The sequence below is a fragment of the Acanthisitta chloris genome, unplaced genomic scaffold (genome assembly GCF_000695815.1).
Source record: "Acanthisitta chloris isolate BGI_N310 unplaced genomic scaffold, ASM69581v1 scaffold45277, whole genome shotgun sequence".
Taxonomy (NCBI): Eukaryota; Metazoa; Chordata; class Aves; order Passeriformes; family Acanthisittidae; genus Acanthisitta; species Acanthisitta chloris.
Window position 1 is genome coordinate 27388 of NW_008684064.1, and position 19949 is coordinate 47336.

General features: G+C 36.7%; 1 protein-coding gene across 1 annotated transcript in view; it reads right to left on the reverse strand.

Annotated features, from left to right (window-relative positions):
- Positions 1-19949, reverse strand: part of PSMD14 (proteasome (prosome, macropain) 26S subunit, non-ATPase, 14) — a 46126-nt gene that overhangs the window by 24495 nt on the left and 1682 nt on the right. The window contains exons 2-5 of the mRNA XM_009079151.1: positions 19725-19812; positions 16732-16783; positions 818-889; positions 373-492 (exon numbers count right to left, since the gene is read on the reverse strand). Of these exons, the coding sequence (XP_009077399.1) occupies positions 373-492; positions 818-889; positions 16732-16779 (240 nt within the window). The 5' untranslated portion in view covers positions 16780-16783; positions 19725-19812. The remainder of the gene's footprint in view (positions 1-372; positions 493-817; positions 890-16731; positions 16784-19724; positions 19813-19949) is intronic.

Here is a 19949-nt window from a genome sequence, read left to right on the forward strand (position 1 = left end):
TAATCAAATCTTTTACATTTTGAATCGTTTTCATGGCTCTTATTATATGAGTTCTGAAATTCACCAATTTATAAATCTTGTAAGTCATGTCATACCAATGTATTTATACATACATAACAATCTAACATCTGTGTATACTGATAAACACACTTTAGTACCAGCCTTTGCAAAAAAAAAAACAAAAACTTTCAACTAAATCCATTAAATCCCTTAGACTTCTTTGAATTATAACTCACAGGTTATATAAGAGGTTTTACCTTCAGATTGCATCAACAACGTAAAGCACAAAAAGATTTTAAAAAATAAATCTGCTATAAGGAAGAAATCAAACAAGCAAACAAAATTATCAAGGTTTACATGCAAAACACTCACCGTTCCTGACTGTGGCATTGCAAAAACATCGATCACTCTCACAGTATAATCATCAACAAATTCCCCAAGCATCAAACCCATAACTTCCATAGGGACACCAGCACGACCATGCTTCAACATCTGGAATTAAGACCAAATGACAGTATATACGTTTAAACAGGAAGTTCAAGTTTGATTTGAGGTAGTTCTTTCAGCCTTTGTTTATCTATAGATCATTTGTAACTTGTAGTACTTTTGGAAATGATAAGGAACTATAATATAGTCAGAATAAAGCCAACAAAAGAGAACCAATTAAAATAAGTTTCTGAGTGTGCCAATCAGTAATAATTTATATTTAAAATTAGTCTAACCAGCACCCAGGGAGCACAAGTCCATAACCTTGGACAGCTGCCAGGTGCTCTATCTCAAGCACTATACTCAGACACAGTATGCACAGAACACTTACTTTCAGCAGCGCAAGGGAAGAGATATAAACCTGTTCTGCTGTATCGACTGCAGGAGCATCTGTTGGTGGCCCCTACGAAAAGAATAAATAATTATTTTCTCCACCATTGTGATTCTGCAGTTTATAAACATTTCATTTTGTTTTCCATACTAGGAAACTTACAGAAAAATCCATATACAATTGTGACTTTGTGGGTTAGATGCAGCTGTTAGAAACAAAGCCCAAAAAAAAGCACACCCAAACCCTAAACACTTCTCTACAGCACCTTCCTTTCATTAAGATATTTTGTAACAGGTCACCTAGCCATCATCTCATCTCCCCTCACCCCAAAACAACACAGTCTAAGGAGGAATCTTATCAGAATCAGTCAAATATAAAACTGGCAAGTATTGCACTGGGTACAAACCTGTTACAAGCCAAGCCTGTTACCGGCTAAGAGTCAGCTAAGTTTCCATTAGTCAGCCTTGCCACGATGCTAACCTTCGTCAGCTGTAAAATGTGGCCAGTTCTCCAATTAACTATGTGTTTCTTACAGTGGTGTGAATGTAAATGCTGCTGGGCTAGCATGATTAACTGGCACCAACACAAACAGCAATTTCCCTTTGCTTCATCAGCTTTCAGCTAAAGAGGACTTGCAGATAAAGGCTATGGGAGTATTTTGCAGATACACTGGTACAGTGAGAGAAAAAATGGACCTCCGATCCCTAGGTGGAAAAGCTGTGAACAAAATACTTTGCTCTTTGCCTTATGAGTAGTTATTCAAAAATTAGCACAACTGTCCCAGGTGTGAATGATTGGTTGAAACAGGTTCTGTGTACTGCTGAAAATGAAAAACACAGGAGGCAGCAGTTTAAATGTCCTTTTCTCGGGAAGCAAGAGAAATATTGTTCTTATGTACAGAATTCCATACCAGTGTACCTCATTACAACCAATTAACAGCACATTCATTACTTTATTACCAAATTGTGTACAACAAATTTCCACTGAAAAGACACAGATTACTTCTGCATGAAGTGATGTAAACTTAAAAGGGCAACAAAGCAACTATGGCGTGAACAAAAAAAAAGATACTCTATGTTAAATTAAAAGAGGAAAAATGGTGCCTTTACACAAACATTTTGTAGATTTAGAACTTTGATGCCGCAGTTACAAGCAAAATCAGGGGAAAAAAGGTTTCGAGTAAATTCTTGATTTTTCATTTGTGTGTGGATAATATATATATCCATGGAATAAGTGGAAAAATTCAGTATAACATACATCCACATGACATTAAACAGAAGACACAGCAACCAACACAGGCCATTACCTTGTGAAGACAAAACCAGGTATTTAGGTAATCAACATTTGTACAGTAACTGTCCTTTCTGCATAGTTTCACTTTTGCACACAGAAAAACATCATCTACTCTTCAGAAAGCTTTAAAAACAGTAAGAAAATTCAGTTGTGGGCTTTTTTCTTCAATGTCGATTAATTCCTTCTCTGTTAGTTACAGATACAGTCTTTATATTTTGCATCCAATCTTTGTATTTTGAAACTCACATAATGCATGAATCTGTATCAACCACAGCTACTTCCTAACAGCTTCAAACCTTTATTTCCAAATTTGATACTGCTGACCATCACCTCTCGACATTTGCTTCTCCTTACTTCCTATTACTCATTGCGAATTCTTCTGTCACTTTGGTCCTTTCACCAGCAATCTTCCAGCACGTTTACCTTTTCACCTTCTATGATATTCTTGCCAAAGGTCCATTTCCATCAACTCCACCCCTTCATCAAGTATCTCCCTGGTCTAGGCCTATGCCAACAGTGAGATGCTCCAGTGGAGAAGTGCTTCTCTAGCACTTATACTGAAAAATTCTATGTGCAGTTCTTCAGAACATTTCACAGAATCAGAGGCACAGAGCACCTGAATCACTTATACCAAATTTTCCCAATTAAACTGTTTGACAAAGCTTCAAATACCCAATCATTTTCTGACTCTGTTACTATGCTTTTCTTCTCCATAAACATGCCAGTTTGCTTTTTAAACTGTGTATCTTCTGCTTTAAGTCTATCGCAATGATCTTCTTTTCACTTAGAAGTGTTCACTTAGAATTTGGAAAGCATGAAAACTCATGTTTCTGCTTAATCACTGCTAAGAATAAAGCTCAGATAAACTGAGGTTTAATTTTAAAAGCAACTTGTTAGTTTATTAATAACCCCTTTCTTCATACATAAGGCTCTCCCAATTTTCCTCCATTTCCAGACCAGAGATGGTCTGAAGTGACAGTAAAAATACAAACACAGTAAACTTTTGCTTTAGGAAGAACCATAACACCTGTGCTGTGATCACCATACATTTGTTGCAGATTTTGTTCAACATTTCACTGTAAGTAACCATCCCATTAAGCCATTCGGTAGTTTTTAAAATCAAGAGTAGTATAATAAAAAAATCTTCCTCAAACTACAATAAGTAGTTTCATGATTTCTGGAATGTTAATGTTGATGCTTGATTGAGACTATCTTCAAATATCAGGAGCCTGAACTGAAGTTTACTACACAGACTATGGCTCTTGAACAGACTGGAATCTTGAACTGACTACGGAATCTCTAGTGTCTGTTAGGATCACAGCAAGACTCGCCCTGCAGCTGAGGCAGTAATCACATCTCTATCCCCCATGTAGACACTTGTGCCTACAACTCGTAAGAGCTTATTCTTCACAACTTTTCACGTTTTACAATCAATCAGTAGATTCACCACTTACAGGAAGGAAACAAAGACAAATATTATTGCATTTTGTTTCTGTAACAAGACAAATAAGTTACCTTCAGTTTAAGTGAAGGCACTAAAGCAGTGTGTTAGCCTACTGTATTAATTCCCAGTCTTTCCTTATGATTTGCACAGCCCTTGGAGCTTCCAAATGCTCATTTACCTTGGTGATGGTCCAGAATAGAGAATACTTAATATTATACTTCATCAAATCTTTAGGCATTCTGAGATAAAGTAGTTTCTGTTTTCAAAACTTATGTTAAAGTGCTCCTGCCAGTTCCCAGCACCCACAGTCAATAGTTTATTTTCAGCCTAGGAAACATAAAATTTGTAAAGGAGTGCTTCATTGCTGTAAATCAACTGGCTTAGGTTTGGGTAGTTTTTTGCTGGGATTTTTTTTGATTGCTTTTTCTTAAAGCCATAGCATTCACTGGGAATGATTTTGCACACAAAATGTGTTTAGATACATGTATAAAAATTAGTACATTAAGGGTCAGGTGGTATCAACTGCAAACTTTCCTGCTTCACTGTAAGCACATGCCTGAGATAACAAAAATATTAAAGATCAGCTTCCGCCTTTACCATGTAGTTCAACCAATTTACCTGAACTTGTGAAAACCAGCTAATGGTAGTATACAATGCAGGTTTATTAATTCTCAGTCGTCTTATAAAATACAGCACATACCAAGTATTTCCTTGGTCACTGATGCTTCTTTCGTGTGACCTCACTATCTCCTTTCCGTCTGCTCTGTTCTCCTTATAGATTTTAATTACTAGCTAAATTATGGGAAAAGGAAACTCCTCATTGCGCTGTTCCAATTATCTGTATTAATTTTCATGTTAATATTCCTTCGTTTTGAATATAGATTAGAATGAACTGTTCAAAAAAGAACTGACATTCAGGAATTTTGAGGAGGAAATGATCCATATGTCAAGTTTCACATTATTTTTCTACCAAGATAAATTGACACGCAAAATACTATAAGCACACACTTTTATTTCTACAGAAAATTATAAACCCAAAGTTCATCAATTTTTTAACAGAAAACTTTTAAAGATTTAACAGATAAAGCCAACAGAATAGATTTTGTGTCTTCCAAGAAGTTTACTTGACTTTAGACAATGCCATTTGAAACAGACATTTGGAAACTGGAACCAATTTACTTCCATCTCTTCACGTTCTTTTCCACAAATGGCTGATAATCTAACACAGCCCTGGAGCGACAGCCCCAGCTTCTGTGTGTTAGCTACACAGTATGTGGGAGATAGCTACGAGTTACATGTTTTGAGATCTCTTTGGCCCGTTTCTGCTAGTTTTTCACAGAAGTTTATGCATTTCTTTCATCAAGCAAAGAGGAAAAAAGACTTTATTAGCTAATCTCTACATGGAGGCAAAGTATTTTACACTGACCCTCCACAGCATGTGCTATTACCACTGTTCATAAACTTCACTGCCTGCCAACTTTAACAAAGAGGCACCATCCTTATGAAGCAGAGTACCAAATTAAATTAACTGATGTCAGGAACCCAAACAAGAAAGCATTTGTGTCTGCAATGCAAAATTGGATCTGCTGGTATTTTTCGTTACATTATGGAATTCAACGGACAGTTATCCCACCACACAGGATTGTAAGACTGCCCATCTCACTGCACCACCGCAAATACAACCTGCCCACAGGTTTATTGGAATATTTCTTGGGGAACTGCAGAAAAATCAGGTTTGGGAGCCACAAAGAATATGGAACGTTCTTTTTGCCAAGCACACATGGATAAGCTGGCTACAGTAATAATAAAAATTTAAAAATTGCTCTTAAAAATGCTGCTATGTGCTACTTTCTGAACATGGATGTTTCTTCTGAATCAGCTATACCTGCTGTCACTGTTAAATGAGCTGCCTGATGGGAGCCATCTCATAAAACCCAACCAAACCCTGGGTTTATTTTTGTTTAGAATGGCAGAATCCGAAGTTCAACAATAATTGATAAAATTGAAATACATCTTATTTTTACTTTTTTTTTAAGCAATACTTGCAATGGAAAAAGAATCACATGCAAGTTATGAACAGAAGATTACATTGTAATATCAAATTATGCATGATACTATCTTTGTTTCAAACAGTTAAAGAGATGATCCAATATAAAAAGCAGCCCGTTACTTGGGCAGCCCTTGTTGACGAAGTGTTAAAGGCATTTGCCATTCTAACAGGATAAAAACTAGCGCCTTGAAGTGTTATCTACTCAGGCCTTTTAGCAAATTTGTTAACACTTTTAGGTATATTACTTCACCTTTCTCTTAGTGTGAACTGATATCAATTATTTAGCCAGTTTTATTATTAAATGTGAACTAAAGTGTCATTTTAAAGCACTGCTCTTTATTTGTACTCTTTACATTTACTCAGATAGATATAGAACATAGACTTGATTAATTACATGAGCAACTGAGAAATATTCCTCAAACGGACACACTTTCCATTGTTTAAATGGATTTTAAGCACTGCTCTGGAGTCATGTTAACATCACAAAAGATGATTTAAAAATACATTATAGCTGTTTCAAAGAAATTCAGCTTTGCAGGGGCAACTGTAATAAAAACCCAAGGCAGTGAACTAAAGTGCTGTAAAACAAATCTTGGCTTTAAGGCACCCAGCAACAAATTTCTTTGTAAAATATAAGAACTGCTACAATCATAACTACTTATTTTTTTAAAATTTATTTTTGCAATTGGAACAATTTAAATGTGAACATAAGACACAAGCAGACAATGACTGCCATAGTGTTTATTTCTTTCCCAGTAAGGTAAGAAAGAACCTTTTAATAGTTTAATTTTGTGAGTATTAAACAACTAGTGTGAAAAACAAGCTGCATGTAAACTATTTCTACTGCCTCTGCTTCAATGACTAGCTGAGGCAACCTGTTATAGGAGGTGTTAATTGGCAATAGGAGTACAAGTCAGAAGCATGTTCCCCATCGTCCTAACCCAGCAAGGCTAGGTCATTAAAGTGGAAATGAATTCTTTCATGCTGACTTAACCCTTTCGGTACCTATTTTCAGCTGTTATATCCAAAGACAATTGAGAAAGATTAACTAAAAAACCCAAAAAGCCCAAAAAGCCCCATGACAAAAAAACCCCCTTGCATTACTTTTGAATTAAAGTAAGCATTCACTCCACACCTTTTCTTCACTTCCCTTCTCTACCTCCTCCAGAATAAGTGTTTCAGGTAAAGATGACATTTTATTATGTAGGTAAGAGGGCAGAAAGGCAACTGAAATATAAATGCAATGACAATCGTTGTAAAGTAACAATTTCTAGTGTTAAAGGATGCATGGAAGGATCAGGCACTTAAAGTAAGCTTAAAACTACCATTTTGTGGAGGTAAATTCAACTCTATGTGTATAGTTCAGTACATGGGAAAAAACCATTACAGAATACTACCTGCAGAGAGGACACAAACATGAGCAAGCGTGAAGAGGAGGCAGAGGTATTAGTGATAATAAAAAGACCTTAAAAGTTCACCAGAGTACCACTGCTCTTCTCTACTTACCCTTTGCCAGTAAGTGGTATAACTTGATGATATATTGATATAAAGCATAAAAGACTTCTTACATCAGCAGAGTGCTTTTTACACATTGCTAAGCCTAAGAATCTAAACAGAATTGGTATTGTAGAACCATTTTTTTTTCCTGTACTGAAACAACACACTTAGAGAAAATACCAACTCATGTCCTGTCAGTGGAAGTAGCAAAGGCAGTAAGCCACGTTCCCAGATATCAATGATTCTAGTAACTTTGCCATGACAAGCACCAGAAGTCATGCATTGCATTTTCTGCATTTCATTTTCTGCAGTACTGGAAATTAACATGATCAGTCATGACAGATAAAATTATTGAGGTAATAAAAAATTTTTTTAAAATCAGAGCGTTCATAAAAAAGGGAAAAATACATTACTTTGCACTGTGAATCACATGCTAGATAGTTGCAATTTGAAATTTTATTGCTATATTCAAGATAGTACACACACAATTTTACAGTTAGTTCCATACCAACAGGATTTGATTTTGAAGCTAGCATTATGTCTAAACAGTTTGTATGTTTAGGTCCATTTTTATACCAATTATAATCAAGCATACATAACACACCACAAAATACCATAAGTCTCAACAAACAGCCTAGATTTCTCAAAGGATCACATTGTCTTGTTACACCATATGTCAGATGAAATAAAAATTGTAGTAATATGTTTAGTCTCATAGACTCCAAAATGGAGGAGGGATACTAGGGAAGTATTGTGGCATCAGCTGCTACTTTAAACTGAAAAATCTCTGAAAAAACCCACCTTACCAGGCTTGATAAAAAAACTGTTTTACAAAATTCTTGTCTCCTAAAAAAGTTTATCCAGGTTCACATTTACAATAGAACTCCATAAACAGCAATATAGATTGACTTGAAATATGTAACATTTCCCATCTCCCTTCCTCTTCAAAAACCAAATTACAGAACACAGAACTTTGTATAGCTTTGAGCAGTTGGTTAAACGGGTTAAGATCGCAGGTTTGCCAATACCTCTTTGGTGCAGAGCCAAAACTTTACTGCTTAGATTTTCTGCTTGTTTGGGGGTTTAGTTTCGCTGGGGTAGTCTTGTGGCTTTCTTTCTTTTCTTTTTTTGGATGGTGGTTTTTGATTGATGGGCTTTTTGGTTATTTGATTGTTTTCACTTAAGCAGAACTTCAAACAAAAATAGCCTGTAGTTTACTGGGACACTCCGAGAACTTAGCCAAAATTTTAGTTAAAGAAGTCAAAGTTTAGCTTATGTTTCCATCCTAACCATCTATCCATTAGTAAGCTCTCTTGCAGTACTAAAGGTTTAATGGAAGAGTGTGCTGGTTTGGGCTAAAGTGGAGTTGACTTTCTTCACAGAGGTTAGTATGGGGCTATGTTTGGGTTTTGTGCAGAACACAGAGTTTATAATGCAGAGATGTTTTTGTTATTGCTGAGCAGAGCTTACACAGAGTCAAGGCCTTTGCTGCTTTTCGTACTGCCACACTGGCAAGGAAGTTGGGAATGCATGGGAGATTGGGAGGAGACACAGCTGGGACAGGTGACCCAAACTGACCAAAGGGATATTCCATACCATATGACATCATGCTCAGTATATAAAGTGGGAAGAAGAAGGAAGAAGGGGGGACATCTGGAGTGATGGTGTCTGTCTTTCCAGGGAACCACTACGCGTGATGGGGCCCTGCTCTCCTGGAGATGGCTAAACACCTCCTGTCTTTGGGAAGAAGTGAATTAATTCCTTGTTTTGCATTTTTGTGTGTGTGTGGCTTTTGCTCTCCCTATTAAACTGTCTTTATCTCAACCCATGAGCTTTTCTAGCTTTTACGCTTCTGATTCTCTCCCCCATCCCATTGGTGGGGCAGTGTGTGAGCAGCTGCATGGTTCTTGGTTGCTAGCTGGGGTAAAACCACAACATAAGGTATAGTAAATTCATCAACATGGGCATGTTCAGGATTTCCCATATACTCGCATAATGTAATGTGTTTTGTTCATCTACTCACACAAAATTATCAAAATTTCTAAAGGTCTTTTACAAAAAAAAAAGCACTTCTGCTTTCCAGTACTACCTTTGAAAACATTGTTGGAGACTGAGGCTTAAAGCTTACTAAGAGAAAACCCCTATTTACCAGGATTTGGCATCAATGATGCTAGCTGAATTTATTTTGAGGTCTGTTAAGTTTAATTTTACTACAATGTACTTTATAGAGAGTCTGTCTACTCAGTGCAATTTTTATTAGAAATAAATATTTATTACTCAATACTAATATCTATTCATGATATGAAATTATTGACATATATTGTCTTGACGCAATTTGCAATTTTTTACTTTCTGCAACGTTAGTAACACAAGTTTTGCATGAAATGGCCACATAAGTGTAATCCTTCCTCGTTCAGTGTTTGCTCTGTCTTCACCCCAAATAATCCACTATTCAAAGAGACACAAAAACATCAAGGAAGGGTATGCTGCACCACTGCAGCTAATATTCCTTATTATCAAGCACAAGGACAATTCGGACTAGATGGCCTTTAAAGATGCTTTCCAACCCAAACTGTTCTATGATTCTAAGACACCATTATGGTTAGCAAAAAGCCCCAAGATTAGGGACACAAAACAAATCCTTAGTAATGCTGTACCTATTTTTGAAAAGAACTATTATTTCTCCCCAACCACAAGTTACTGGAAGAAAATAGAAAATACCAAGGTCATTTTCACTCCAGAATAAAACCAGGACTAACCCGTTACCTATTTCTATCACCATTACAGAAGGCATTGGGATTTAGAACTGAGAGCCTTAAGGCACGTGACGAGGCAGCATTTGTAGATTTTGCTTGCCTCCAGCAGTCTTGCTCTAATGCAGATTTTTAATTACCTCATTCTAGATCCAGTTCTGCCAAGAAGGCAAGGTAGCCCTCAGCAGGTGCTGTCTCAGATCACCCCAAAGTACACTTTGTGCAGTAAAGCAGTTAAAAAGGATTTACTCAATATCTAAAAGAGTGCACTGTGTTCTATATGCCTACATGTTCTCTGTTGTGAAGAGCTGGTCCTCAGGATACAAGCAGGTGAACTCGGAGACCCAGTGTCAACATGTAGAAAAGTTAGTTGCTTGCAACAATTGAAATAACCCTTCAAAGTTCCAGGAAAAATTGAAGTGCAATCTTCTATGTGGCAGGAAGAAAACGGAAGCACTTGTTTCAAGGTGCTGTGCAGCAGCATTGCAACTTCATATTCAATGCCATGGGATTTCAGAAAGAAGACACAATTTCCAAGAGAAACAAATTAAATCAGTCAGTATAAGGTGGCTCTTTCCTGCTTACAGAAAGGAACATTACAAGTGAACAGGTGCAATGCAAAAGGCACAAAGATGTCTCTTCTTGTTTAGACTTTTTTTCCCCATGTTCTTTCTCATTAGAGCTACACAAATTTCCTTCTCCAAGTTCCTTTGTCTCTTCTGGGGAAAGTCGGCTGGACTACACTGGCAATTAAATGGAGAAGAGAGAAGCTAATTGCCTAATTATTAGAAATACAAAAGTTTAAGATCTGAGGCCAAGGGAAGGTAGCTAAAAATGGTCTCCAGAGTGAAACAGTAAATCAGAGGAAACTGATAATGCTCAGACAGAACCCACTAGCTTTGTTATTTCTAGTTTTATGTTTGTTTGTGATTGATACACAAGGTGTGTGCGTAATTCATCTATCTTACTTCAAGACAGCCTTTATAACACGAATTGTGCGCAGTCTTTAAGTACAATTACACAACTATTCCTAAACCAGTTTTACAATGTTTCTCTCTCCCTGTCCCATTAGCCCTTTAGGATACAAATCATGATACAGTGACTCAGCTGTGCTTCAAATGCAGGAGAACTATACTCTGCCTTTTGCATTCCCCAACAACTTTCAAGTAAGTCTACATGACCCATGGAGTTATCGCCTCCAGTTTAAGCAGACCCAGGCCACACTTGTACCCTAAATTTGATATGAAGCCTTCCTTGAACAGCCATATGTTAAAACACTAATCAGTGCAATAAAATACCCATTCCAGTCAATGAAAGTAAAACCAGCACAGTTTACTACATTTAAGGTGGTTTATTTTCTCCTTTAAATATTTTTTATATTGATGCTGAGACTTTCTAGAGGAGCTATTGTAGGCAATTGATTGAGTCTTCTGAACTTTTTATGAGAGTTTCTGTCAGATGTTTTTAATGGAAGAAAAATGTTATCACTGAAAAAATATTGTTACTCTTTCAATGGGTTGATGGCTTCCAGGGAAAAAAGTAGAATTGGAATAATCGATCCAAACTGTACAGCATATCATCTACTAGGAGTTACACTGGAATTCTTGAAATAATAACATTCTTGATACTTGACAACTCTGCTGGAAAATTGTCTTGGAAGCAATGGCACAGAAATGCTGCACAATTTTAAGATCTGTAATTCAGATTTATTGCCCTGGCAGAGTATTGGAAACTTCAAATCCACGTGAGAAGCAAACAATAATGCATCACCATAATTCAAACCACATAAAGCATATACACCCAGGAGACTCAGAAAGGAGAAAGACTCAAGCTCTGCCAGGGGAGGTTTAGGTTTGATATTAGGAAGAGACGTTTTACAGAGAGAGTAATCAGACATTGGAATGGGCTGCCCAGGGAGGTGGTGGATTCACCATCCCTGGAGGTTTTCAAGATGAGACTGGATGTGGCACTTGTGCCATGGTCTAGTAATGATGGTAGGGTTGGACTTGATCTTTGAGGTCTTTTCCAACCTAGTTGATTCTATGATTCTAAGTCATGAAGGTGCAACAGGTACTGAGATACCAGAACACTCAACAGCTTTCCAAAGAAAAAAAGCACTTCATGAAAGACAACACATTTGCTCCCTTCAAATTAAAACCCAACCTGTTTCAAAAAATCAATGAACCAAAATAACTTTCAATAAATGTTAAAGTGCTGGAATTTTTCCTGGTTGGGTTTTTGGTGCAGTTTTTTTTCTGGAAAGGGGGGATGGGGGTGTCTGGGTTTGTTTTGGGTTTGAGTTTTTTTTGTTGATCTTTTCTTGTTTACATATGGAAGATGCAAGAACAAGTCATGTACTTCAAGAGACACATCAGCTTAATGAAGTAACTCGAGAAACTTGTATTTAATTGTTAATTGGGAATGATCTACACTGAGCCTGACCCTCCTTTGCCTGCCAGATCACCAACATCTATTCTGAAGCCCTGCAGAATACTGAGACAGCAGTGTTCTCCTCTAATAACCATCCTGCCTAGATCGGCAGATGAAACAGAACTTTAGATCAGTGGCAGGTCTCCCAAGTTCCCACAGTGCCATAGATTTACTAAATAGGATAACATGTTCTAAAAAAACCATGTTCATATGAGGGGAAAAAGGTTCCACAGCACCAAGCAGTGCAATGCTTGAAACCTCATAATCAAAGTGACAGTTTTCAAGTGCCATTTACAATGCCCTAATCTGGAAACATCCCAGCTAACCCATCTGATCAACTATTTCACAGATGGAAGCACTTGATGGCTAATTGGCAAGTCCATGATTCAAATAAAATAGCTATCTGCACTTCTATTTTCTATATTCCAAGTCAAGGTGTAAACACTCCTTATAAGACACAGGTCAGTTCTCTGTCTCCCCCTCCCTTCCCCTCTGTCATCAAATATGTTAATTCAAAAACACAGAATCAGTTTTATTTCTCATTTATTGTACTAGGACAGTTGTCTGCATTAACAGAGCAGTGTAAATGAGTATTTTCTAAAATCCATCAAGTAATGAAAAATTACTTCAACAGCATTTTAAAGAAGTGTCATTATTTCACTGCTGCCTATCACATCTGGATTCAGAGAAAGAGACAGCGTGTGCTAGCATGGACAAGAACTTGTATAGCTTGGATTACTGTGCTGAAAGTGCTGCGGGAAGAAAGATCAGCTAAAAATGCACTTAATTTGCTCACACCCTTTAACGATATGCAGTAGAATTGCCTAATAGAGGCATATGTGGCACTGATTTCACTAGCAAACAATAGTTCAGCATACAAAATGAAGAGGAGTGTTGCTCCAAATCCCTGCCTGCTACATAAGTACAATGCTTTTACTACCCCACAAAGCCTGTCAATTTGTCTGCAGCAAATGTACAATGCAAAATGAAGTACTAAATCCCTAGTGAAATTCTGTGGTAGGCAGTACTCCAGGGGGATGAACAGGGGGAGATGGAAAAGAATGACCCAGGAAAGAGAAGCAAACTAAAAAATTAAACATGGCAAGGCGCAAGAGGAGGATGATAAGAGATCACAAGCAAAGAAAAACAAGGGCTTTGCCAAAATCTCAATACCCATGAACTACAGGAGGTAAATTAATGAGCATTTTCTTTGGGACAGCACAACACTTTGGACCTTTTACAGTTCTCCTACATCTCTTTTAAAAGCTTCAATCACTCATTCACCTTACGAATTTATCACAAAAGCAAAAATTCAAGACAATACCAGGTTATGTATCAGGTCTATAACACCAGTCATGGAAGACAAAATATCTGCATGAAGCAGTGCTCTAAAGAAGGTCTTATTTTTGGTATCAAGTTCAAAACTCAACACAGGTACCTTTCCATACAAAGAATATGCAATTAATTATAAAGTGCATTAACAGAAAATATTGTGAGTGGCTTATGTCATGCCAAAAGCTCTAAGATTCTCTTCGTTCCTCCTCTTTCGTTCACCCGCTGCCCTATGAAGACAGTCCTTCGTCCACCAATGACTAAAAGAGAAGAAATGGCTCACAATTTCTAAGCCAGAAGTCACTGAAGGGAAAGTTTATTGTTGAAATACCACTTTAAGATCACTTCTTTAAAGATTTATTAGCCATATGAAGACAGGCTTAGGGTAGATGGGATTTAACACCAACCACCTCTGGACAACTGAAGGCCAATCAGGTACTCAACAGTAAACTGCAGGAAGAGGTAGAAAAAAGAAAAAAGAAAAAAGAGAGAGAACCACTAATTCAGTGAAAGCAGTTCCCAAGTGGAATACAGGACAACAAGACTTGAAAAGAAAAGTGCAAAACCATGAATTCAAAGTGCATTTGGCATGGCATATTTAAGTTTAGAAATTAAGAAACCCCCCTCAAAAAAAATCCTAAACAAGACAAGAATCAGAAGAGGTAGTATCACCATGGGAAAAGAGCCAAGTAACTGCTGCTGAAGAAGCTAAAGCAAGTCAATGAGAAAGAATGCCTTGGCAGAGATCAAATGGGAACTGTGCTGACCAAGCATTTACTGTTACTTGAACATCAGTTACAAAGCAAAGCAAATGGACTGTTAGTAGACCTTATGTGATTCAGTCCTCCTGCCAGGCAGACCCTTAGCTACAAGGGAAAAAGCAAAAAGCAACCCAAATTACTTTGAAAATGCTTATTTTTTCTACCAGGCTATACACACAGATGATTCTTAGGCTAGCAAGAATGACTCACTCAGATGTTTTTACTATGTTCAACCTCAGAACAACTGTGACACAGCAATAAGAAAAAGCTTTGTAGAGTTGTATAAAACACTTTAGTGCAAATAAATGATAAGGACTTTGTTTACTGTCTAGCAGGACAAAAGTATATCCAACACCTGCCTTCTCTCTTCTAACTTGAAGCCACCTGATTCACTCTGGATTATCTCTCAACCTCAGTTGAGATTGATACTCAGAAGCAACCTCTGAAGGTCCATTGAAACGCTGCATTTTAAGGACATAAAAAGAGTATTTTTGAGAAGCTAAAAAAAGATTCAATAAAAGGCTACAAATGAGTCAAGACTTCCAGTGAAAGCACCAACTTGTCTAAAGGGCAATTCAGTTTTCTGCCTTTTTTTAAATCCAACATATACTCATCAGTTAATTTAAGAGACAATTCCATATTCAAACAAACACAAAGCAGCTTTGCAGGCCAAAGCAACCAGAGGAGTTCCATGAGCTTCTTCTGAATGTTGTGTTCCATTGCCCACCACAAGTCAAGACTTCCAGTGAAAGCACCAACTTGTCTAAAGGGCAATTCAGTTTTCTGCCTTTTTTTAAATCCAACATATACTCATCAGTTAATTTAAGAGACAATTCCATATTCAAACAAACACAAAGCAGCTTTGCAGGCCAAAGCAACCAGAGGAGTTCCATGAGCTTCTTCTGAATGTTGTGTTCCATTGCCCACCACAGATTTCTATCAGGCTTTAAATTAAAGATGAAAAATTCAGAAAACAGCAGAGAGTTAACTGTAAATTTTAAAAACAGCTTTGATATGCGTCAAGTTCAGAGAGGACTAAGAAGTGAAAGCTTGAGAGATTAGACTGCGCAGATGTTAAAAAACTGAAGAGTCATGAAGCAGGCTGGCAGCTCAGAGGAACAAGAGAAATAACTGTTTAAGAAAGTGAAACTAAAAATAACTGAGGGCGGCTTGAAGATTCACTAAGAGCGTGAATAGAATTTTAGCTATAAAAAGGAAAAAAATTATGCACCAAAAGTTACAGCTTATTTGGCAAAACACCTAAAGTCTGTAAATCAGCCTAGAATATTTCACCAAATGCTTCAGCATTAAACCACTCCTGTAATTATACTGGACACAAACACACTACACACAACCAAAAGCTCTGGGTTTAGCAATTTCAATCATCCCAGAAGCAACCTTGCACACACATCATAAAGGCCAAGACACACAGAACCAATTCCTCCAGAAGAACAAGAGTCTGGATCCTCGACTTAGAGCAGAGCCCTGGAGGCAGATGAGGAAGGCAGAGAACAGCCAGCTACTGCGGCCAGCCGGGACTACAAAGGAAGTGACGCAGAAGCCTGCTCCTTCAGGAAATCATTCTTCCTAGGAACTTCAGACAAAGAAGTTCTAATTAATTTTTTCCCCTGTATCCACAGTAATTAGCACAATGTAATAAAATCAGCTTGGCTTTCTTTTCAAAGCCTGCTGGCCATGCCAGTTGGCCATGGTAAAAAGCACTAGGACTTGCCGTAGTGGTAGGAGAAGCCATACAACATGAGTAGGTCTCCCGCTGGAACAGGGCAGCTGCCAGAGGTCTTTTTGCTGTGATTAGAGTTACAGAAGTGAGGACAACAGTGAACAACAGGAGACACAATAAAACACACATACAGGTCGCTATAACTACCTCAAAGTGATATACTCGAGTCAAATTACCTCCTGAAATTTACACATACTTCAGAATCTTGCAACTTCCCTTCAACAATGTGATCCAAGGACTGAAACACATCACTTATGCAGGAGCAGTGGACATGCTCAGCTCTTTAGAGCACTCCTCACGTTCTGAAATTCTGTATTGTAGGAAATTGATTCTTTAAATATTTTATTATGCTTTTCAATTCAATTCAATTTAACATGTTCAGACACCAAATGAAAGGTTTATAAGCATTCTGTAAACTCAGTCCCAACACAAGAATTCATACTGACCGAAAGTCAGGCTATAACAATGATTTGCATACACATATAGGATCTCTAGAGTCAAAGATTATTACTATGAATTCTGGGGGTTTTTGGATGCTGTTTTTAAATATAATAAAAGGAATATTCCAGAATTAATCAATATTGAAACAAAGATTGACAAGCTATATACTAACCTGTCCCAGCCCAGGCATACCTCCTCCCAGTCGCAGAAGTCTATCCATATTTCTAGAAAAACAGAAACAAAGGAAAAATGTTCCCAAGCTCTGAAGTGTTTACTAAATTGTTATCTATATAATTCACCTTCAGTCACTCAGTATGTCAAAAATATTGGTGGTAATTACAACACAACATCAGACTTCCTGTTAATTAACACCACATATTAATTCAAGAAGCTGTCTTCCATGCTAATTAACAGACTTTGTTTTACTGCTTTGGTTTTGGGTTATCCCCATTTCTGAAGATGAGCACTCTTGTCAAACTTCTCAAAACTTTCCTAGCATTCAATTAACTGGGGGATTTTTGTTACTTATGATCAGCACCTACAGCCAGAAAGTTCCTAAAACTTATTAGATATACAATCGAATTTACCTCAATTTGTTCAGAAATCATCAATAAAAATGTTAAAGTAAGGATTTTAGCATCCTCATTAGTAAGTTCTGCACTAATTAACTTACAGCTTGTCAGTTATCATCAAAACTACATGTGAAAGACACTAAGCAGATCACGGATTTCTGAATTAGCATCAAAAGCTTTTTTTAATGAACTCATTATACTAAAAGAAATACTGTAAAGTAAACATTTAATGTGTATATAGTCAGAAGACTAGTGACAGTACAGGCATTTAGTACATTTCCAGTGCTGCATGTGCCATTGCTTTAGTGCAGGATTATTCCAATCAATGCAACTTGTTACTTAAAAAAAAAAAAAAGAAAAAAAAAAGCAGCAAAAAGCAGCTTTTGTATCTTGCAACTTTCAAAGGAGCAATATCCAGGAACAAGAGCTGTTAAGGTGCCCAAGTGAAAAAATTACACCAATGGTTCTTTCTCTGCAGTTTCTTCACCTTCTATTGCTGAAAAGCAATCTACTATTTCATTGTGGACACCCAGGTACAGATTCTGTCCCAGCTTTAACAGAACATGATCTAGCTTACTTGGCTTTTTCAACTTCCTATCTTTGTATAACAAAACCCAGTCATAAAATAAATAAAGCAAAAAAACCATTAATTAATATATTTTTTAACAGCTGTTTTCAGCAAACCAAGACATTTCCAAGGCTTACCGAAATTAGAAACTTTTACTGGCTTATTTTATTTGGGAAATAGAAGACACAAAGTAAAGCATCAGAAACTGAACTTACTTGGACATGTTTTAATATAACACAACAAAGCCTGTTTGGGTGATATAAAAGCAATTGAGAACAGCAAGTATGATTTCCAAAACACTTTTGTCCTCCAAATGGATGTTCCATTACACACAAGAGAATTATATACATGACTTCAGCAGACTACACTGACAATACTAATTCAATGGCCTTCCTTTAAAAGGAATTATGCAGAAGGACTTGAATAATAAAAAAGCAATTAGCTTTGTATATTAAAAATTTAAGGCCCTCAAGTTTAAGATGAATGCCATCTCACTATTTCTTCAGAAATTTGCTAGTATTTTTACTAGCTAGACACTAATAGGCTTTCTTTCAGTATGTTTAAAGCAAATATTTTCATCTTCTTCTAAATATGTAAAGAAGCAGCATTTGCACCTACCACTAGACAAGATTATCTAATTCCTACTTTGATAATTTCCAAGCAATATCGAAGACACATGGGTCAGTAATACTCACTCTATTTGCTAATTTCATTCTCCCAGTTTAATGCACTGTCAAGCTATTAGTTTAATTTGATTCACTCCCGATTTTGCAGAACATGCAAACCCAACAACTGCAGCCTCAACTAACAGTAAGTACTTTCTTAAAGCTCCATTGGCACAGTATGAATTAAAAAGGAGTTTATTCAAGGGTCAGTGGTCATGCTTCTCTTTTTCAGATAGTCATTGAAACCAAGCTTCTTTAGTGCAGGCAAAAGCTGCACACAGTGTATATACTTTTTTATCCTGAACTACAATAAAATTCAAATCAAGTTGTAGGATTTCCTTGGAAAGGTTAAGTTGCTGTTTAAAGCCATTATGTAAGCATATGGTAAATAGCTTCAATGAAACAGTCACAATGTTAACACAAATTAAACGCCAACTACATTTCATTTTACCCCTCTGTGGTAGATACTCCTCCATTGAAACCCACAATGACTCATCTTCCATGACACTAATGAAGGCTGAAGAGTAGCTGAGAAGTAGATTTAAACTACTAAAATTATTATTTTAATCCATCGTGTTTGTACGTTTATTTTAAGAAACTCTTAGTCTCTACAACTGGTAACCATAAAACCGGTTGTTCCTGCAACTACAGCAACTCCCGTAAGCTGTGAGGGATATTACCTATGTACATTTAAGAAATAATATTGAATAACAAATCTTACGCAGGAAGTGAAAAGCAATAGCTAGTTCTAATTAATTTTGTATTTAATAATTTATTTCAGTTTCTAACCCAACAGAATAGTACATTTACAGAAGCATATTTTGTCATATTAAAGATGGATTAGCCTAATGTGTTAAACTGCTTATTTATCAGCAGAATTTGCCAACAAAATCTCATTGTCTTACAGAACTGGAGAGGTGTAACATTTCCCACCTATCACAGATTAGTCACTGAACTGAGATATACAAGACAGCAGCACAGACAGAAAAGTCTCTAAATTCCAATTCTAGATGCACTGCAAATCATTTCACTGGCTCCATGACTTGACTCTGGTTAGAGTTCTGGCAACTAATACTTGACTTGCTTATTGTAACTGAAGACATTTTAGTAGGTTATAGTGTGTTTAGATCTAAAAATATCTGTTTACTCTGTATAAACAATTGAAAAATTTAGGTTACCAAATCAAATCAAAACCAATTCTAATTTTTTTTAGTCCATTGTGTCTAAATATTATTTCAGCCATAAATTCCATTTATGAAACAGTGCTTTCATAAACTTTAAAAAACTTGAAAACAGCTTGAGCAAAATTTTTAGACCTGAATTAAGATAATTTTAGCATTTACAAATATGCATTTCTAACCTGGTGCTCAGCAGGAGGTGATCACAGAACAAACTTGGCAGCAGCTCCCACTTTTTGACTGTAAAGATGACACCAGTAAGTCTCTTTCCTGTAGAAGAAAATAGAAGAAGGGCAGAAAAATCAGTAAAATTTAGAAACAGTAGCACATGTAAAAAGAAATGTTACACTGATGACCTACAAAAGGATAAAGTATCATTGAAGTAACCCAAAGAATGTTTGCTGGGC